A 22,710-nucleotide genomic window follows, 5' to 3' on the forward strand; every position below is an offset into this window, starting at 1 on the left:
GAATTTCTCCAGCCCCTTCACGCCACCAGGACTTGCTGACAAAGTCCAGGTAGTGCTCAACTTACAACTTATGACTGTTTTTCCACCCTTCCGGGGGGCCACGTGATCAAAATTCAGGGGCTTGGCAACTGGCACGTACTTATGACGGTTGCCTTTATCAGAGTGTGTTGCAGAACATCACTTCCAGAAGGCACACACACATAACTGATTCTGCTGGATTCATTCATTTCCTTATATATATATATTAACATATGAAGATAAATGTGCAATGCCAATATAGGCTTTCTCCAACATAGTTACAAGCAGAACACAAGCAGCAGTACAGCAGAGAGGAGTTTTCAGGTCAGAGCAGGCAGAGTAGTTTCAGTTTTAATTCTCAGCACAGACTCAGATCTGTTTTAAGCTCCCATAAATGAATCACTGCAGTTCTTCAATTAAATATAAGTCAGTTGCCAAGCGTTTGAAGTTTGATCACATGGCCATGGGGATGCAGCAATGGTGGTAAGTGTGACAAATGGTCCCAAGTCACTTTTTTTCAGTGGCTTTTCGAACGGTCACTAAACAAACGGTCGTAAGTCGAGGACTACCTGTGCTTAACTGGATGCAAAAGGTGCATGACAGCTGCATCTTGAGGTGTTAAAGCGGGCAGGAGACGATGGGTAGTTGAGCTCTTTTTTAGAATAGAATAGAATAGCAGAATTGGAAGGGACCTTGGAGGTCTTCTAGTCCAACCCTCTGCTTAGGCAGGAAACCCTACCCCATTTCAGACAAATGATTATCCAACATCTTCTTAAAAACTTCCAATGTTGGGGCATTCACAACTTCTGGAGGCAACTTCTGTTCCACTGGTTAATTGTTCTCACTATCAGGAAATTTCTCCTTAGTTCTAAGTTGCTTCTCTCCTTGATTAGTTTCCCCCCATTGCTTCTTGTCCTGCCTTCAGGTGCTTTGGAGAATAGCTTGACCCCCTTCTTCTTTGGGGCAACCCCTGAGATATTGGAAGACTGCTATCATGTCTCCCCTAGTCCTTCTTTTCATTAAACTAGACATCCCTAGTTCCTGCAACCGTTCCTCATATGCTTTAGTCTCCAGTCCCCTAATCCTCTTTCTTGCTCTTCTCTGCACTCTTTCTAGAGTCTCCACATGTTTTTTACATTGTGGTGACCAAAACTGAATGCAGGATTCCAAGTGTGGCCTTACCAAGGCCTCATAAAGTGGTATTAACCCTTCGCGTGATCTTGATTCTCTCCCTCTGTTTATGCAGCCTAGAACTGTGTTGGCTTTTTTGGCAGCTGCTGCCCACGGCTGGCTCCTATTTAAATGGTTGTCCACTAGGACTCCAAGTTCCATCTCACAGTTACTACTATTGAGCAAGGTACCACCTATACTGTATCCGTGCATTTCGTTTTTGTTGCCTAAATGTAGAACCTTCCTCTTTTCATCATTGAATTTCATTTTATTAGATAGTGCCCAATGTTCAAGTTTGTCAAGATCCTTCTGTGTCTTAAGCCTAACTTCTGGAGTGTTGGCTATTCCTGCCAGCTTGGTGTCATCTGCAAATTTGATGAGTTCCCCATTTATTCCCTCATCCAAATCATTGATGAAGATGTTGAAGAGTACTGATATCAAGAATCTGTTTCTTTGCAAACCAAGTGGCATTGAGGGAGGGGTTGGACATATAGTGGATTGTTTTAAGCTGCTGCTTGAAAGCATTGCCCCAACCCCTCCCCCCCCAGTGATTTTTGAAACAGGGGGACAGGCTTCCTCTCTTCCATTCAGAGAGTGGGTGGGGTGGTCAGAGGACATCCTGCCTTTAGAGAGACCCCCTCCTGTAGCCAAGAATTGGATTTCCAAGTGATAATAATTATATCCCTGAAAGTATTGTTTGTTTAAAAAGGCATGAATCATCTTTTCATCTCAATAGCTCCCAAGGCAAAATGCAGGTTGAATAAGAGAGGGGGGAGAGGGGGGGAGAGAGAGAGAAAAAAGAGAGGGAGAAAAAGAGAGGGAGGGAAGGAGGCAGGGAGGGAAAGAGAGAGGGAGAGAGAAAGGAAGAAAAAAGAGGGAGGGAAGGAGGCAGGAAGGGAGAGGGAGAAAGAAAGAAAGAAAGAAAGAAAGAAAGAAAGAAAGAAAGAAAGAAAGAAAGAAAGAAAGAGAAAGGAAGAAAAAGAGAGGGGGAAGAAATGAGGCAGGGAGGAAAAGAGGGAGAGAGAGAAGGAAGAAAAAAGAGGGAGGGAAGGAGGCAGGAAGGGAGAGGGAGAAAGAAAGAAAGAGAAAGGAAGGAAGAAAAAGAGAGGGGGAAGAAATGAGGCAGGGAGGAAAAGAGGTAGAGAGAGAAAGGGGGGAGAGAAAAAAAAGAGAGGGAGAAAAAGAGAGGGAGGGAAGGAGGCAGGGAGGGAGAGAGTGGAAGAGAGAAAGAGAAAGGGAGAAAGAGTGGGAAAGAGAAAGGGAGAAAAAGAAAGAGGGGGAGGGAAGGAGGCAGGGAGGGAGAGAGTGGAAGAGAGAAAGAGAAAGGGAGAAAGAGAGGGGGAGGGAAGGGGGCAGGGAGGGAAAGTGGGAGCGGGAAGGAGACAAAGCGAGAGGGAGAGAAAGGAAGAAAGAGAGCGGGAGAGAGAAAGAGAGAGACAAAGGGAAAAAAGAGAGAGGGAAGGAAGCAGGGAGGGAGATAGAGCGCTGAAGAGAGAGAAAGAGAAAGAGAGAGGGAGGGAAAGAGGGAGAGACACAGAGAAAGGGAAAAAGAGAGTGGGAGAGAGAGAGAAATTGGGAGAAAAAGAGCTATAAATCTTAAAAACAACCACAATAAACCATTGGGTCTTCCACTGGGGCTAATTTGGGCATCTCCTGGGGTAACAGAGCAATTTGCAGTTGCTTGTTTTGTGAGTTGAGGATCCAGTGTGCTTATGGAAAGCAACAAATCCTGGGTTTTGTTTTGGGGTTATGCCTTTCGGCGTGGGTAAGTGCTTTATTGCAGACCAGGAAAATTTTGTAAGACGGTTTACAAACCACGGCATGAAAAAGTCGAGTCGGTTATAGAAGAAATCAAGAAGTAATGGTTGAATCCACCCAATGTCACTTTTGTAGGCTCCCTACAGCTCAGTGACGATGGAGGTCAACCCAACCTTCTCAGGGTTAGCTTTGAGATGGACTCCTTGGTGCTCTCTCAGAGTTGTTCCCTTGCAGACATCTCATTACCAAACTCTGTAACCCCATCAGTGCTAGAAGGGGGTGGGGTTTGCTCTTTGTGTACATGCAAGGAATGTGCCCTGTCAGTGTTAGTGTTGTGGTGACCTCCGATTTCCAAATCCCCCCCCCCCCCGCTGCAACTTCATCCAGATGTGAAAGCTTCTGGGGACAAATAAGGATTCAGCAGGGTTCTAACCTCCAAGGATGGAGCGTCCCCAACTTCTGGAACTGAGCCGTTCCACTGACTGACCGTTCTGACGGTCCATGGGATTCACCAGCTATCTCAAGAAGCTCTCTCTTCTTCTGGCTTAACCCAAACCAACCAGGATCGAACCCAGTTTGTGCTTGGATGAGAGGCTACAAACAGTTCTCTGCCCTAATGACTGGCTGGGTAGGCCAGGTGATCATGTGACTGGGTGGGCGTGGCCAACTCAATGATACTCATCACACCCTAACCAGGACCCGCCTCCCAGCCACTCACCTCAAAGGCCTCAACAAGGAACAATTTCCCTCTCTATTTATTTACTACTATTACCAAACATCCAAAAATGGCCCAAAAAACAGCCCGAAAACTAGGCAGGGGCGGGGCCAGCCAGTGGTGGGAATTAACCGGTTCACTGAACTGGCAGAATTTTAACAACAGGTTCACTTGAACTGGTCCAAACCAACGGAATCCCACCTCTCTCATAAAACCACAAAGTTTTATGTGAGGTGGGAAGTCAAGCACATCCCAAAAGGCCGCAGAAGGGAATCCAATCTAGAAGAAGAAGAGAAGAGCCGATCAGGAGATGCTCCAGAAGAGAGAACCAACCTAGAATTGAGGAGACGTTAAAGGGACCAGTGTTGCCAACCCCTGTTCTATGTTCTCTGAATGGTTGATGTATCCTTGCAAAGGAATTCTCTCCGGGTAATCCTCTGGAATTTTGGTCCAGTTCGCTTTTTGTTAACCGGGGTTACTTTTGGCCCGTTGACTTAACGCAGCCTGGGATTGAGTCATTGTTCCTTTGCCCAGAGTCTTCTTTCGGGAACACTCAGCAGACGGGAGACAGGAGCAAAGCCGGGGGGAGCCTTTGTTTGCACAGTTGTGCAAACACTCCGCGTCCATTACTTCTGTCTTCTCAGCCATCACAAAGGACGGGAAGAGGCTCCCATTTGGTGCCCCGCTGAGGGAGTCCTCAGTAACCCCGAGGCTCTGCCAGGGTGGGGTTGGGAGGAATCAGCACAGCGGCCAGAGAGGGGGGAGTTCCTAAAGAGGCCCCGTTTTTTGGCAAAGGGGCTTCTGCAATAGAATCTCAGGAGCCAGGAGAATCAATGAAGCCCCAGTAAGTTTGCACAGTACGAGAGCGGGTGCAATGAATCTATCACCCACCCACCCCCAGCAGGACTTCTCACAGGTGAAAAGGTTGAGATTCTTTCTTTGGGAAAATAGCAATAGTAGTTAGCAATAGCAGTTAGACTTATATACCGCTTCATAGGGCTTTCAGCCCTCTCTAAGCGGTTTACAGAGTCAGCATATTGCCCCCAACAACAATCCGGGTCCTCATTTTACCCACCTCGGAAGGATGGAAGGCTGAGTCAACCTTGAGCCGGTGAGATTTGAACAGCCGAACTGCAGAATTGCGGTCAGCTGGAATAGCCTGCAGTGCTGCATTTAACCACTGCGCCACTTCTCTCTCTCTCTCCCTCCTTCCCTCCATTCATATCTCTAGATAGATAAGATAGATAGATAGATAGATAGATAGATAGATAGATAGATAGATAGATAGATAGATAGATAGACAGACAGACAGACAGACATATCCATCCATGAACTATTCATCTCTCTCTATTCATCTATCCATCCATCCATCCATCCATATATCCATCCATCTCTCTCCCCCATCCATCTATCCATCCATCATCTATTAAATTTAAAGGTAGTCCTCAACTTACGACTATAAAGCAGCCCAACATTTCTCTAGCTACACGAGACGTTTTTTAATTGAATTTTGCCCAATTTAATGAACTGTCTTGCCACAGTTGTCAAATGAATCACTGTCATTGTTAAATTAGTAGCATGGTTGTTAAGTGAATCTGGCTTCCCCTATTGACTATCCTCTCCTCTCCTGTCCTCTGCTATCTCCTATCTCCTATCCTATCATTCATAAACTCTTTGGGGTCCTCAGTGGTTTTTAAGAAGGCAAAAAGGGTCCAGAGATCAAAATACTTGGGTTAAGAGAGCCCACACATTCTGCATTCCTGGCACTTGGATGATTGTATGTGTGAACAGGACCAAAAGATGCCCGTCCTGGCTCACATGAACTGCCCCACTTAAAAAAAAAAAAAAACACCATCTCCTGTTCTGCTGAGAGATTGTGTTATTTGAGAAGCCGTCTCAAATCTGGGGCCAAACGCAGATGCGAAATGCCAATACAGCATTCCCTTTTCCTGACCAGCTGCTTGTGTGCAAAACAATCCGCCAAAGTGAAGAACAGAGATCTTAGAGAGTGTCCAGAAGTGGCAGAGGCAAAACCTTTTTGGGTTTTGAAATGGGGGGGGGGGGAGATTCTTACATTTTTGAGTCTCCCCAAGAACACCCTCCTACCCAGGGCTGCCTTCATCTGCCCTGCTCACTTGGGGGAAATTGCTAGTCAGAAGCTGGGTTGCAGCTGCTGTACCTGGCAGGGGATTGAACCCTGCCAGCTAAATAAATATAACATTGAGGAGGAGGAGGAGGAGGAGGAGGAGGAGGAGGAGGAGGAGGAGGAGGAGGAGGAGGAGGAGGAGGAGGAGGAGATAATTTTGGAGGGTGGGAAGTACAGCGTGAATGCCTGAAGTCAAAGATCGCAAAGGGCGTTACAAGAATTCAGGAGGAGTATCGAAAACTATTTGGAGTCATAAGCAGCTGGAATGAGGACACCTTTGCGCAGTGTTTCTCAGCCTCAGCAACTTTAATCTGTATGGACTTCAACTCCCAGAATTCCCCCAACCAGCCATGCACCTTGGCCACTTTTAAGATGTGTGGACTTCAACTGCCAGAATACCTCCCGCCAGTTGACTCAATTGTGGCAAGAAAGGTTCGTACAATGGGGATGCTTCAAAGGTCGTACTTTTTTTCAGTGCTGCTGTAACTTTGAACCGTGACTAAACAAACCGTTGTAAATTGAGCACTACCTGCAGCAAGTCCTGGTGGTGTGGAGAAATTCAGCCATTTGTCTGAAATGGTATAAGTAGGGTCTCCTGCTTGAACAGCGGGTTGGACTAGAAGACCTCCAAGGTCCCTTCTGATTCAGTTATTCTGATTTGTTTTCTGAAATGAAAAGGCCACTGAGTCCCAACAAGGTCACAAGAGTACAGGTAGTCCTTGATTTTGTAACTTTGAACAGTCACTAAATGAATTGCTGTAAGTCAAGGACTTACCTATATTGTTGCAGACACCCGGAACGCATAATTTGCCCAGCTTCCTATCAGTCTAGCCTGTGGTGTGAACCCTGTGGATAGTGTAGGTTCTCTTGCTTGAGCAGGGGGCTGGACTAGAAGACCTCCAAGGTCCCTTCCAACTCTCTTAATTCTATTCTATTCCTTCTTTCCTAATTTCATTCTGTTTTGTTGTGTTCTGTTCTAGTCTAATTCTATTCATTCTTTCCTAATTTCATTGTTCTATTCTAACTTCATTCTTTCCTAATTTCATTCTATTCTATTCATTCTTTCCTAATTTCATTCTATTCTACTCCATACTATTCTATTTTAACTTCATTCTTTCCTAATTTCATTGCTCTATTCTATTCATTCTTTCCCAATTTCATTCTATTCTATTCTAATTTCATTCTTTCCCAATTTCATTCTATTCTATTCATTCTTTCCTAATTTCATTCTATTCTAATTTCATTCTTTCCCAATTTCATTTTATTCTATTCTATTCATTCTTTCCTAATTTCATTCTATTCTACTCTATACTATTCCATTCTAACTTCATTCTTTCCTAATTTCATTCTATTCTATTCTAACTTCATTCTTTCCTAATTTCATTCTATTCTATTCTCATTCTTTCCCAATTTCATTCTATTCATTCTTTCCTTACTTTATTCTATTCTAATTTCATTCTTTCCCAATTTCATTCTATTCTACTCTATTCTTTCCTAATGTCGTTCTATTCTATTCTATTCATTCTTTCCCAATTTCATTCTATTCTATTCATTCTTTCCTAACTTCATTCTATTCTATTCTAATTTCATTCTTTCCCAATTTCATCCTACTCTATACTATACTATTCTATTCTCTTCATTCTATTCTAATTTCATTCTTTCCTAATTTCATTCTATTCTATTCTTTCCTAATTTCATTTGGTTGTGTTGTGTTGTGTTATATTCTATTATATTCATTCTTTCCTAATTTCATTCTATTCTATTCCAATTTCATTCTTTCCTAATTCATTCTATTCTATTCTTTCCTAATTTCATTCTGTTGTGTTGTGTTCTATTCTATTCTATTCATTCTTTCCTAATTTCCTTCTATTCTATTCTAACTTCATTCTTTCCCAATTTCATTCTATTCTATTTTAATTTCATTCTTTCCCAATTTCATTCTATTCTACTCTATACTATGCTATTCTATTCTCTTCATTCTTTCCTAATTTCATTCTATTATATTCTTTCTTAATTTCATTCTATTATATTCTTTCCTAATTTCATTCTGTTGTGTTCTATTCTATTCTGTTCATTCTTTCCCAATTTCATTCTATTCTATTCTATTCCTTTGGGGGGGTCCTAAGCGCTAGGAAACCTGTGGGAACCTTCCTAGGTCTGGAATCCACTGGCTTCTTGAGGTTTATTCCCCCGAACACGGCACCTCGGGGCGAGGGGAGCGGACCAGCGCGTGTGAACCTTCCCCGTCCGCGGAGACCGGTTCCCTCCTGCCGCTTCTCCCTCCTTCGAGGGCAGGAAAGGCCCTGACCGTTGCCAGGACAACGGAAACCCCCGCTTGCCCTTGGCAACAATCTTGTCAGGGCTGCGCTCGCTCTCTCTCTCTCTCTCTCTCTCTCTCTCTCAGTATCCCATCATGCTCAGCGCTCCCCACAGGTCCGGCCGCTTGACAGTTGCGCTGCTCCCACCTCTCTCTCTCTCTCGCTCTCTCTCAGGGAGAAACACAAGCGCGAGGCTCCATCGGGGCGTGGCTTAAGGAGACAGGGGTCCTCTCTCTACCCAATCAGGGACGAGATCGCCTGCTTTCTTTCTTTCTTCTTTTTTTTTTTAAAGCGCCGGCCGGCCCCGCCTCCTCCTTCTCCTTGCCTTTGCCGGCTCTACCGGGCTCGGGAATGGCCCCTCCCCCCCATCTCTCCGGCCAAGTTGGGTGAGGAGGCAGGAGCGCGCGCGCGCCCCTCCCCCTGTCCTGGGGGTGGGAGGAGGGGGGAAAGAGGAGGAGGAGGCGGGAACGCGCTCCGGCGGTTCGCCCCCCCTCCTCCTCCGCGCGGCTCCCCTTTACCCCCCCCCCAGCCCCGTGAGGGGAGCGCGGCGAGAGCGAGTGACCGCTGCCCCCTCAGGTAAGCTGAGGCCGAAAGGCGCTTGCAACTTGACAACTTCCCTCGCGGAAGGGGGAGGGGGAGGGAAGGAGGGAGGGGGGGTGTTGCCCCCTCAGTGCCCCGGGAGGGTCGGAGGAGCCCCTTCCTCTCTCCTCTCAGGGCGGGGTTCAAGGTGAATCCCCCTCTCTTGCCCCCTTTTTTCCAGCGGCCCCCCCTGAGGCTTTAGTGAAATTGGGTGGGAGAAAAAGCCACCTTGCGGGTTGAAAGAAGGGGGGGAGATGAGAGAGAGAGAGAGGAGATGCCCCCCCCAAGCGCTTCCTGAAGCTGGGGGGGGGAGAGAGAGAGAGAGACCACCTTGAGGGCTATTCTGACGGGAAATGGTGGGGGTGAAAGAGGAGACACCCCCAATAGCCTCTTAAGGAGGGGTAGGGGTGAATAGGCCACCTTAAGGGCTGTTCTGAGGGGATATTGGGGGGGGGTGAGAGAGACAGAAGAGACCCCCCCCAGCGCTCCCTGAGGCTGCAGGGGGGGGGAAGGGAGAGAGAAGAGAGAGCCCACCTTGAGGGCTACTCTGAGGGGGTGAAAGAGAGAAGAGACACCCCCAATAGCCCATTGAGGAGGGGTGGGGTGAAAAGGCCACCTTGGAGGCTGTTCTGAGGGGATATGGGGTGTATGAGAGGCAGAGGAGACACCCCCCCCCCCGCCAAGCCCTCCTTGAGGCTGAAGGGGGAGAGAGAAAGACCACCTTCAGGGCTACTCTGGGGGGAAATTGTGTATGTGTGTGTGTGTGAAAGAAGAGACGCCCCTTGAAGTGGGGTGTGTGTGTGAAGAGACCACCTTGAGGGCTGTTCTGAGGGGAGATGGGGGTGTGTGAAAAATGAGACCCCCCCCCAGGGCTCCCTGAGGCTAAGGAGGGGGAGGCCACCTTGAGAGCTATTCTGAGAGGAGTGGGGTGTGTGTGTGTGTGTGTGTGTGAAAGACACGAGATGCGCCCCCTGAAGTGGGAGAGGGGGGGGTTAAAGAGGCCAACATGAAGGCTATTCTGAAAGGAGTTTGGGGGGTGAAAGAGGAGCCCCCCCTCCAAACCACGAGGGAGGGGGGAAAGGCCACCTTTCGGGGTTGTTCTGAAGGAAGATGGGGTAAGAGAGAGACAGAGAGAGAGAGAGAGAGAGAGAGAGCAGATTCCCCCTCCCCAATTCGTCCCCTGAGGTTGATGGGGTGGGGAGAAGCCACCTTGAGGTCTGTTCTTGGAATATCCTGAAGGTTAGTGGTGAGGGGGGGGAGATGAGAGAGAGGAGATGATCCCCCTGCAAATGGGGCAGGGGGCGTCCTCTGCTCTCCTTTCGCCCCTGGACGCGCTGCCTTATTTGGGGCTGGGGGGCCAAAGGGGTGGGAGGGCTGAGGGCCAGCAGAGGCTGACTGGCAGGGGGTTAACCCCCTCCTGCTGCTCCCCTCCCCCTCCCTCCCCACCTCCAAAAGGGGAATTTTCCAGCTGGTAATTTCTGCTGCGTCAACACCCAGCTGGAGGGAGCGAAGAGGAGGGAGACAAGGGGGCATTTTCATAGCAGCGCCACTTCGCCAAAGAGGACCAACCACCCCGGCTGGGCTGGACTGATAAAAGAGATATTTAATTTTTTTTTTTTTTTTAAAAAACTTTTTAAAAACTAAGCATTTGTGCAAGTTGGACCAAGAGTTACTCAAGTGAGAGAAGGGGAGAGGATAGAGCGACACCAAACTGCTTGGGAGAAAAGAAAAGAAAAAGGGAATGAGGTAATAATGTTGATGAAACATGTATATTTTCTCACTTTCTGCTTTCTCTTTCTGCCTCTTTAAAAGCTATGCCTGTTCTGTTTGGGATTATTGCCTTTTCCCCTAAAACCTGACCCAGATCGCCTGGTCTTTGCTTCCATTTTAATTGCAGACGGTAAACATTGAAAGTCACCCCCGTACCTTGAAACTCAGCCTTAGAATTGAGTTACCTTTTAGTTCTGGAAGTTCAAAATGCTTGCAAAAACTTAAGAGACCGGTTTGAAAATATAGGCAGGTAAGTACCTTTTAAATGGAAGGGCTGTCCTCAGAGAATGATTAGTAGAGGAAAGAAGAAGTTATAGGCTTCTTTTTAAAAAAGAATAGAAAAAGACAGTAACGGTGTGGAAGAGTTTTCAAAGTTAGCGTTTTCTTTTTGTATGTGTAAATAGCTAGGTTTGTTCCATAAATGTAAGTAGCCTTTTATAGGGAAATCCCTGATGACAAATAAAGCACACAATGAAGTGTTCTTGTGGTGGATTAACTGGAATAAATTGAGAAACTGAGTACTTAACCTAAGTGATATACTGTATATATTTAATTTAGGACAAGAAATGTATATGCAAGAACGGTTTCATTCTTAATTGAGTTTTCTCCTTATCTTCAGTTTCTTGAATTTGTTTGACATAGAGTACTGAGAGGATTATCAGCTTTATTTCATGATATTATAAAAAGGATATTATAGCAAGTTGTGCTGTTGAAAGTACCTGTACTGAGCTGAACTGGTTGAACTGGTTGTATATATCATGAAGCAGTACTTCCTTTCTACCTACCTACCTACCTACCTACCTACCTACCTACCTACCTACCTACCTACCTACCTATGCATCTATTGTATATATGTGTGGGGTATTGCTTTTATTATAAAAGGCTTTTTTCCAAAGAGCAAAACTTTTGATTTAAAAAATGAGACACAAATCTTCAATTCTCAGAAGAGTCTTTTTTCCATGTGTATTGAAAACTTTGGCTGTTTTGGGTTACTTTTAATAATTATAGTATATTTCACAAAAGTGCATAATACTGGACAGCTGATTCTGTTTTATTGACTGGCTGATTTGGAATGATTTTATAGCGGTTGAATAAGCTACTACTAGGCAAATTCATTCTTGAAATTTTGTGATACAGTATATATGTATGTCCCTCGACTTTATAGTTTCAATATATGTAGCTCAGGGTTGAACAGTGGAACATCAAGGACTCCTCATTTACAGTTTTAATTTATTTAATGAACAATTATCACTTAACTATATCACATGACAGATTGCATTCTGTAAAATACTTGTGTCTTGATTTAGAACTTGTGCTACATTTACGATATCAGCTTCAGCACTAATTGTGGCTGTCATTTATTCTGATGAAATACTAATTTTGCTGTTGGTAAATTAGATCACTGATTGAAATTTTGTTCTAATAGAAAGGGTGTACTTCAGGTTGTGATATATCATATGTGCAACTCTTCTAAAAACTGATCCAAATTATGTGGTCTTTTCAAAAGTGTAGCATTTAGTAATTAAATATTTTAATATCTGATGTGGAATATACAGGTCAAATCTTAAAATATAAGGGAAAAAAGGAAATGGGGCATATTGTCCCCATGGCTTGTAATTTTAGTGTAGTTTTATGGTAGTAATTAGGTTTTTTCCAGGTGATATATCTAAAAGAGATGCTTTATAATACAATCTTGGCACACTTTTTGTGGGGAAGCTAGGATAGTTCTAAAAAGAAGCTAGCATTGAGCATATGAGACAGCTATACTCCATGAGGAAATTTCAATTTCCTACTTTATGTGAACCTGTTCAATAATACCTCACTTTCTTGTAATGCTCTTATTAATAAAAGATTGCATACATTTACATATAATTTATCTCATTCTAGCTTATTATGTAAAAGTAATTTTAGCTATTATTTTGACTATTAATTTGTTAATAAAAAGATGAAAACACTTAGTTAAAATCTTTGAAAGCTTTTCTTTACCTATCCCTTTATCTCCTGTTAGCTATCTTTTATATTCATAATTCCCAGAATTACTAATTATTTCTATATAAAAGGCCATAACAGGTTTAGTAGACTATTTGATGTATTCTCAAATTTCTGTTGGCTAAAGTAGTTATTCTCACAAAATTTGTTAGTTCAACTGTTTAAGTTTTTTTTTCAATAGTAATAGTGCAAATTAAACATTTAAAGCTAAACTTTCAGTGTTGCAGTAGTACTAAAAGCTAATATTCTCAAGAATATATATCCTGCCAGATTAATTATTCCACATTTGTTTTAAAAACAGAATGTTAGTTCTTTGTTTTGTAAGTATTCTATATAGAAAATAGTATATCTTGGAAAATAGTATTGTATTCAGAAATCTAGTCCCCATAATCGGTTTCATGTGAACTTAGTCTTTGTATCTGCTAACCATATTCCATGTCTTATATTGTAGAAAACAGGACAATGGGGGTATATAATATATAGTTAAGCCATAGACTGCATAAAAATATATGGACTATAATAAAACCAGGACAGTGCATGAATCCAGCCAGCAAGTGTTTATAAGAAGTGTGATGCTTGGTTTTTATCACATTTATTAGTGATAGTTGATCAACTGAATTGTATTCAATTTTGCAGACGGCAAAGCCAGAATGGACAAGTATTATCTTAGTTAAAGAAAATAAAATGTAAATAATTTTGTTAGAATGAAAACTGTGAACACAAAATAACATAAAACACGACATAAAATAAATTAGAAATAATGAGAAATTTAGCATTACAATAGTTAAAAAGGGATACGGGATATAGAATATGTATCTTGAAAGCTATTTATTTGAAAAAATGAGATTGTTATTTATCACAAATGAAAACTAATAGACAATGTGCCACTACAAAAAAGAAAAACCCTGGTGCAATATATGTTACAATAAAGCAACCACAGTACAATGAATTGGAAGTAATCATTCTATTCTATTTTATTCTGGCTTATCTGAAATACTAGATCAAGATCTGGGGTTTTGCATTTTAATAAGAGGGTAGAAAAATGAATTTAGAGGAAGGTAGTCAAAATAATCAGAAGTATACAAAGGAAGATATATGGGTAGTCCTGGTTTTACAACCAGGTTTATTTAATGACTGTTTGAAGTTACAACAGCACTGAAAAAAGTAGCTTATGACCATTTTTCACACAACTATTGCAGCATCCCCATGGTCATGTGATCAATATTCAGACTCTTGGTAATTGAGTCATAGTTATGATGGTTGCAGTATCCCAGGGTAATGTAATCTTCTGACAAGCAATGTCTCTAGGAAAGTCAGATTCAACTTAACAACAACACCTTATACTAACCAGTGGTGGGTTCCAGATCCCGTCGCAACCGGTACGCTGCGGCGAGGCTGGGCATCCACCATGTGCGCTGCGCACGCATGCGCACCACTGCCCTGCGATGCTCCAGCTGCTCAAATGGCCTGGTTGGGTCAAATACAGGTAAGGAACGCTGGCCGGCGGGTGGGCCCTCCTAAGTACCATACTGGAACAGTACCTGATGCGCCCAGCAGGCACCGGTATGCTCTTACCGGGGTGTAGCCGCCGTAACCCACCACTGATACTAACCCTTCGTTATTTTGTAAATTCACTGTGATTTAGCATTATGAGTGATGCAGGATGCTATGGTTTCTTCAACATCAGCAATTTAAACATGTCTTGTTCATTGAGGAGTGTTAATTCCAGCCATTATTTCAGATTCTACTTAAATAATATACAGTAAAATTGAACTTAAGAGGTTACAGTTATTTTCTTTGCTATTGTTTGTTTTCTCTCCCCTCCCTCCATATGCTTGCTACATAAATAAGATTTTTCCAACATAAATGGGATTTTTTGCTTTCTTCTATCTTTCTTGTATCTTTGGTAGGAAAATAAAGGGTTCTTCCTTGCTGCCACAGATTAATATTGCTGTAGCCATTATGGTACCTGCTCATCAGTAAAATTGTGTTTACATTGACTTAAAACTGGTGGAGGCTTGAGGTCATTTTTATTGTGCTTCACATAGCTGATCTCCTGATCAAAAGACATCAAATGATGTTTGGATTTTCAGTGGCAACATGTCAGCCTGACTGTTAATAGCATGTTTTTGAAGAGTAATATATTTGGGCTGCCTTAGAGGATGAGTATTGGATGATCTTTCTATAACACACTTAATTCAGTCCACTACTAATCTTGTCAAATCTCATTACTGGTAGTTTTGGTAATACACAATCATACTATATGAGCTTGAACATGTTTGGAGCTGATGTTTGCACCTCCTCTCTTCCTTTCAGTTCCTCTGGTTGCTGTTTAAAGAGTATATGTCTTTTCCTGGCATAGGATACCCATGCCAGAACCAAAGCACATCTCTGTTTGGATCGGAATACTGTACTGCATATTCTGCTCCCATTAAGTTTTCATTAACTCACTGATAGTGAAATTTTCATTTACTAGAGTTATTGAGTCTGTCATCTGCACGTCCATAACTGTCTGGTTTGGCTCTGCAACCAAACAAGACAGACACAGACTTCAACGGATAATTAGAACTGCAGAAAAAAACAATTGCTACGAACGTGCCTTCCATTGAGGACCTGTGTACTGCTCTAGTCAAAAAGAGGGCTGTGAAAATATCTACAGACCCCTCACATCTTGGACATAAATTGTTTCAACTTCTGCCTTCAAATGATATTATAGAGCAGTGATGGTTAATCTTTTTCTAAAAGTGTGACAAAACTGTGTGTGCGTGCACTATTGCGTGTGTGGTGTGCCCACCAACCTGCGCATGTGCGAGAGCAACCCCCTACCGCCCATGTGCAAGCGACCCCTGGGGGGGGGATTTTCGCCCTCCCCAGGTTCCGGAGGCTTTCCTGAGGGCCTCTGGAGAGCCGTTGGGCCATTTTTGCCCTCCTTAGGCTTCAGGAAAGCCTACGGAGCCTGGGGAGGGCAAAAAACAGGCCCAGTAGGCCAACCGGAAGTTCGCTCCTGAACTTTCGGTTGGTCCTCTATTCTATTAAAACTTGCCTTTTCTCCAGGCCAGTCTATGAAGTGATGATATAGATTTAGTGGAAACAAGAATAATTTACAGATGTAAAAAGGTATGGAAAGGAATTGGGTAAGATAACAATCTAAATGTACCCCCTTAGTTATATTTTATTATCTCATGCCTTTAATTTCTTTGGCATATTTCTTACTACTAGTCTCTGCTTTGTATAATTTTTCTCTATTCCAAATGGCAATAGTTGACAGGTTTATATGTATATACATTTATGAATCAACTGTCTAAATTCTGACCCAGATGAAGAAAACTTAATAGATACTTTCAGACAAGACGAATGTATTAAATGCAAGAAAGACAGGCTTGGGCCAAAACACTTTTGGAAGGATAAACAAGATTTGATGGTAAATCTTGAAGTAAAAACTTAAAGTCATGTGGAAAAAAAAATGAATGATAGAAGATTCAAAATAGACAAAAAATATCCTTTGCACAGCATATATTCTGCATATGGAATTACTTTCCCTGAGATGTAGCAATGGCTACCAAGCTGGACAACTTTAAAAGGGGATTAAACAAATTAATGGAGGATAATACGATTAATGATGCTTGTATGCTTCTTTCAGGTCTGAGGTAGCATGCCTCTGACTGCCAGTCATTGGGGAACAATAGCAGAGAAAGACTGTTGCTTTCATGGCCTGTTTACAGTACGTATTCCCACAGGAACTATAGGCACAGGATGCTACAGTAGGCAGCTTTTTAGCCTGATCCAGCAGAGTTGCCTTTAATACTACATTAAGAAAATAATGTTCATCTAAATTGAGCCATGTGTTTACAAGGAAGCTATCACAAAATTAAGAGTAACAAAGGTACTCTATCATGATTATTGTATGAATGTTGTTTGGGGGAGAAGATGCATTCATTGTTCTCTCTGTACGAACATGGATCTGCACATATGTTGTCAAAGCAATCTCTAAATCTAAATGCTAATCAGACCTGCATTTCATGGAATTCCAAAAAGCGAAAACTTTTAAGCCTGAGTTTGCGTCTTCACTTAGCTCTCACATAAAAGTTCAAAGTCATATAATCTTAGATTTAAAAAAAGCTGTCCCAAAGCATTTCCAACGTAGGTAAAAGGACTAGATTATCGTGGTAGTCATAAGGGATGAATTCAAAGTATAAAATACTCTGTCAGTCTGTTACAGATATTGTTTCAACACTTGAAAATTCTTAGGCTGAGGTCCCCAGCCAGTCCCAATGGCACTGGTCAAGGCTGGTTTCAGATTCTATCTGATGGTCTAGTCCCAAGATGTTGCTCAAAGCAGCCTGTCACTTTTCCCCTTCTGTTTGACTGTCACTGTTGACTTGAAGACCATATTACTATGTCAGGAATGAATATCTAGATTTACAAGTCAGAATGGAAAAAGCCAGTTCAGCTTGAAGAAATTAGGTTTTAGTTAGCTAAACACTTTATTGTGTTTAGCATGGAAACTAGCCTGGTTATACTTATATATTTGACCTAAATTTGAAATGAGTAATAATACTATGTGTGTTTCTGTCCAGGATTCCTGCATGGCTACCTTTCTCTCCTCTTAAGATATTTGGATTATTGTACACTGCTGTACATGAGGTTGCCTTTTAAAAGACCATTCAGAAACTGCAGGTAGTTTCCCAACTTGCAACCACAATTGAGCCCAAAATTTCTTTTGCTAAGTCAAACATTTGTTAAGTGAGTTTTGCCCCATTTTACGACCTTTCTTGCCACAGTTGTTAAGTGAATCTGGCTTCCCTGTTGACTTTTCTTGTCAAAAGGTCACAAAAGGTGATCACATGACCCAGGACACTGCAACCATCAGAAATATGAGTCAGTTGCCAAGCATCTGGCTTTCGATCACATGACTACAGGGATGCTGCAGTGGTCATAAGTGTGAAAACGGTCATAAATCACTATTTTCAATGCTGTTGTAACTTTGAACGGTCACTTAATGAACTGTTGTAAGTCGTGGAGTACCTTTACAGCTGATTCGGCATGGGGCAGCCTAGTTAGTTATGGACACACTAAGGTTATTTAATACCTTTTCTGGAGGACCTGCATTGATTGTTGGTTAACTTTCACATGCAATTGAAGGTGTTGGCTGTGGCCTTAAAGCCATATATGGTTTAGGGGCTTGGTATCTTTCAGACAGCCTGTTGTGAGTGGAATCTGTCTACAACATTTGGTAAGAACTGGAAAGGAAGGAATGTTAAGAGTCCCTTTGCTGAGATTAAGCCCACTTCAAGGGCCTGGACCTAGACTTTCTTATTACTTTGGAAAACTTTCTTATCCATTGGAACTAGAGATTTTCCCTCCCCTTGAAGATCTGGCTTTTCTGGTGATCATTTGGCATATAATTCTTTATTGGCCAAGTGTGATTGGACAGAGACACAAGGAATTTGTCTTTGGTGCAGATGCTCTCAGTGTACATAAAAGAAAAGATACATTCATCAAGAATCAGAAGGTACAACACTTAATGATAGTCATAGGGTACAAATAAGCAATCAGGAAACAATAACAGTATAAATCATAATTATATGGACGTAATACCAAATTATGCATTTTCTTTTTTGTTGTAACAGAATATTTAAATGTTTCCCGATTCTTGCTTCTTGTTACAGGTAGTCCTTGACTTACAACAGTTCATTTAGTGACTGTTCAAGGTTACAATGGCACTGAAAAAGTGAGTCATGACAATTACAACTATTGTAGCATCTCCTAAAGGCCACCTGATCAAAATTCAGGTGCTTGGCAACTGGCTCATGTTTATAATGGCTGCATTGCAAATGGAGAAGTCAGATTCGCTTAACAACCGTGTTACTAACTTAACAACTGTGGCAAGAAAGATCATAGAACAGGGCAAAACTCACTTTAAAAATGTCTCAGAAATTTTGGGCACAACTGTGTTGTATTTCGAGGACTACCTGTATATGTATTGTTTTAATATATAATGTAAGACTCCTGATTGGAGACTTTTCTCTCATGGCTTTGCATTTCTATCTAAGATTTTCCCTCCTCTTTTTTATATTTTTTATGCACGATACACTGTGTGTTTGAGTAGTATAAGCAATGGCAACATGCTCCTTGCTTGAGTGTCACAAACAGAGGGACATTTTATTTCCCATATTCTCATATTCCAAGTCATCTAAACGTTATGTATGTTTATATAATCAATATTGCACAAATACCATTGTATTGAGGTAATAAATGCATTAAGAGTTGTAACAATAAAAGGGAAAAAGACATAGCTTACTTTATGCTGGTTACCATAAGGATTGTTCACCTGAAGGTGTAAATAAACTGAGGTTGAAGTGAATTAATGTATAGCTCTCTCAGTACATAGTTTGCTGGTGTAATTGCTTTCTTGACAGCTACTGCTATCTCTCTGGAAAAACAGAATCTGCATTTGTAGACAATTTCAGCAGTAGCTTGATATAATCTTTGCATACTATAAGTTCTTTTTAGAATTTAAAACTGCTCATTCTTTTCTTAATTATATTTGAAAGATAGTACAAAATGCTACGGTAATTATTTCAATACCCTATAACTCAGCTTTTAAACAACAATAATAGTTGATGAAATCATCTGTCAGAGTTGAATCAAACCCATTGTAAATATGCCTTTGAAATGGTTTTGCTAATGTAGAATGCTGATCATTACAGGAATTTTAGCAGATATGCTGGTTTTTAGCCTTTCCCTCCCACTAACGACCCCCAGGATGTTTGGCATTGATGTTTCTGTCTGCATTGAGAGAAAAATGTCCATTGGTGTCAACGGTGTTAACCTCTCTCTTTCTTCCTCACAGAGTGTGCAGACGTGGGAGTGCAAATACTTTTAAATGAATCATCAGAAGGAAGACATGGAGATTGCCTCCCATTATCATCATCTGCTTCAGGAACTCAACGAACAAAGGCAGCATGGTATCCTCTGCGATGTTTGTATTATAGTGGAAGGAAAGATTTTCAAGGCTCATAAAAATATTTTGCTTGGGAGTAGTCGTTACTTCAAGACATTGTATTGCCAGGTGCAGAAGACCTCTGACCAAGCCACAGTCACTCATTTGGATATTGTAACAGCACAGGGCTTTAAAGCAATCATTGACTTCATGTACTCGGCGCACCTTGCATTGACCAGCAGGAATGTTATTGAGGTGATGTCAGCTGCCAGCTATCTTCAAATGACTGAGATTGTGCAAGCTTGCCACAATTTCATAAAGGCTGCTCTTGACATAAGCATAAAGTCTGATGCATCGGATGACCTTATTGATTATGAGTTTGGGGCTTCCTCTAGCAACAGTACGGATGCTCTGATTTCTGCTGTCGTAGCTGGGAGGAGCATCTCTCCCTGGCTGGCTCGAAGGACAAGTCCGGCAAACTCTTCTGGAGATTCAGCTATTGCTAGCTGTCACGAAGGAGGAAGCACCTGTGGCAAAGAGGATCAGGAGCCAAAATCGGATAGTCACGAGGACATTTCATCCCAGTCTCTTTGGTCTACGGATTTGGCCTATGGGACTTTGCGTGTCAAAGAAGAACAGATCTCTCCTGCTCATTATGGAGTGAATGAATTACAGTCTGCCAAAGACAGTGCAATGCAAAATGCTTTCTCAGAACAAGGAGCTACAGATGGGTGGCAGCCTACAAGGCGTAGAAAGAATAGAAAAAATAAGGACACTGTGCGGCATATCACACAACAACTTGGAGAGGACAGCAGGACAACTTCACCAGTGCCACCCTTTCTGACTGCCCCTGGATGGCCATACAGTAATCAAGAAGCAAGTAAGAACATCTAATTCAATTTCTATGCTAGAAATTGATTTCTATGCTAGAAATTGATTTCTATGCTAGAAATCATGAGCATTCTATAATGCTCATGAATAACTGTTTAGAATACATTACGTTTTTTTAAAAACTAGAAATTTGTAAATATTGTAGTTTTTATTAAAAGATTTTACATCTTTAACAAATCCATTCAAAGAAAAAGATAAACCTGAAAGAGAAAAAGAGATAGATAAAAGAAAATAAAAGAACAGAAAACATGAAAAAGAAATATAAAGAAGTGACATGATCTTCCTCTCACAGTTATACATAGATTCTAATCAAACCACCCTCTTTAAGATATTATTCCCCTTTTTTCTATGATTTTTCTAATGTCATAAAATCATTTTTTACACAAAAAAACCAAAAGGGGCCTCTAGTCATTGATGAATATCGATAATGTTCTTTCTCCAGTCAGGTTTTGTCAATTTTGTCATCAGGTTCCCTCAGTTTCACTAACCCATTTCCTCCATGTTGGGTAGTTCTGGATCTTTCCATCTTTATGAATAAAATAATCTTGCCACGGTAATCCTATATTGACATACTCTTCCATGGTTTTTTTTAAAAAAACTGTATATCCATCAGTTTTGAAAGGAAATGTTCTGACTTCATTTGAATGTTTATATTTATTCCATATTCTCAATATGGCATATCTAATAAAGTGATTTTTACAATCCACTTTTTTATTGTACCATAAACATCCATGCCATCCAAAATTCAGTTCATAATCTAACTTTAAAAATCTTTTGTTTCTCAGTAACGCTCATTCCTTCTTCCAAACCAAACAACAAAGGCAATATAAAATTTCAAATTCGGTAGACCAGTTCTCCTCTTTCTTTTATTTTATTTATTTATCTGTGTCCCAGTTTTATTATTTTAACAAATAAGTCAAGGTGCTAAACATACCCAACACACTTTCCTACTACTACTTTCCTTTTGGGTTGGGCAGAAAGTGATTGGCCCAAAGTCACACAGTTGGCTCTCATGGCTAAGGTGGGACTTACGCTCGCAGTCCTGCTTTCTCATGCTTTCTAGCCTGGTGTCTTAACCACTAGGCCAAATTGGCTCTTAGAATATTTTATATTTAACTCATTTTTCTCACATTTAGATACATCTTTTTTCCATTGCTTGAAAATACATCAATCGTCAAAACAGACACCATCTGAAACAAAATCATTGTTCTAGGTAAAACATTCATTTTTAATCACAGAAATTCTCAACAGTGTCAATTTTAATTTCTACCATCTTAACATGTTTCATGTATTAACACAATTATGCCATTGCTTTCTTGACTGTTGCCCCTGCTTTTTGGAACATTCTCTTCCAGGAAGTGAGATGGGCCCCCAGAAATGCCTAAAGACCTGGCTCTGCCCTCTAGCTTGGCGCTCACAGGGGCCATGGGACTGTTTAGCACCCTGAAAGCCCACCCACCTTTTCATTAAATTTTAATGTTGAAATTTTTGGCTTCTGTTTTAATATTTTACTTGTAGATCACTGTTCTGACCCAGCCTTAGCAGAAGCAAGAAAGAGACTCCTTGTCACGAAAAACCTCTCTTTATTTACCTCTTGTGAATTAATTGCATTCACCCACTAAAACGTCCAGGCAATAGTCCTTCAAGGAGTTAACTACAGTAACAGACCTTATCAGTTCAAATTAAGTTCTGGCAGGCAGTCTCTGTGGCATGACACACAATGAGCAAAATCTTCAGAAATACGAATTGTTGTCTCCTACGACAACTACTCCCCTTTCCTTCTATTTCCTCCTTTGCTCACCTCTTCTAACTGCTCTGCGCATACATGCATCTGGAACACGCCCCAGCTGTTCTTCCTCCTCACTCATATCAACCTCCAAAGGCAGCTGCCTCTCCGGTGGGAAATGTTGGACGGCCCCGGCTCTATCTCTGTGTCTGACTCAGAGCAAGACTCCAGAACTGGCCCATGTTCCTCCCCAACCTCCTCATCGTCCGACTCTGCCACCAACTCCACTGGCAGCTGTCGGGCCACAACCACCACCCAGAAACACTCTGTCAAGGTGATGGGCAGTTTCTAAATTTAATAAATATCATACAATTCATATTTATTATATTTATCTATTAGAAAAAATACTATCACTACTAATGTATCTCATTAATCTTAAAATCTGCTAGCATACCAAAATCCTTTTAATTTTCCATTGATATTTTTACTCCTTCATAACAGAAGACAAGCTCAGGACCCACAAAGATCTTGAGAGACTTAACAATGGGCCCTATCCAACAAAATGAAATTTAATGTGGAGAAAAGGAAAGTTTTACACCTGGGCAGGAAAGTACAGATTAGGCGAAACCTGGCTCAAAAACAGTATGTGAGAGGGACCTTGGAGTCCTAGTGGATGACCTCTTAAAC

The 22,710-nt window shown here is 41.7% G+C and overlaps 1 protein-coding gene across 2 annotated transcripts in view; it reads left to right on the plus strand.

The window, feature by feature from the left end:
• Positions 1–9,814: 9,814 nt before the first annotated feature.
• ZBTB46 (zinc finger and BTB domain containing 46) overlaps positions 9,815–22,710 on the plus strand; it is a 52,055-nt gene continuing 39,159 nt past the window's right edge. For both annotated transcript variants that reach the window (XM_014072980.2, XM_014072978.2), the window contains exons 1-2: positions 9,815–10,450; positions 19,317–20,286. In XM_014072980.2, coding sequence (XP_013928455.2) covers positions 19,350–20,286 — 937 coding nt within the window. In that variant the 5' untranslated portion in view covers positions 9,815–10,450; positions 19,317–19,349. The remainder of the gene's footprint in view (positions 10,451–19,316; positions 20,287–22,710) is intronic.

This window comes from Thamnophis sirtalis, unplaced genomic scaffold (genome assembly GCF_051295495.1).
Source record: "Thamnophis sirtalis isolate CommonGarterSnake01/CBP01778 unplaced genomic scaffold, rThaSir2_p1.2 scaffold_7, whole genome shotgun sequence".
Taxonomy (NCBI): Eukaryota; Metazoa; Chordata; class Lepidosauria; order Squamata; family Natricidae; genus Thamnophis; species Thamnophis sirtalis.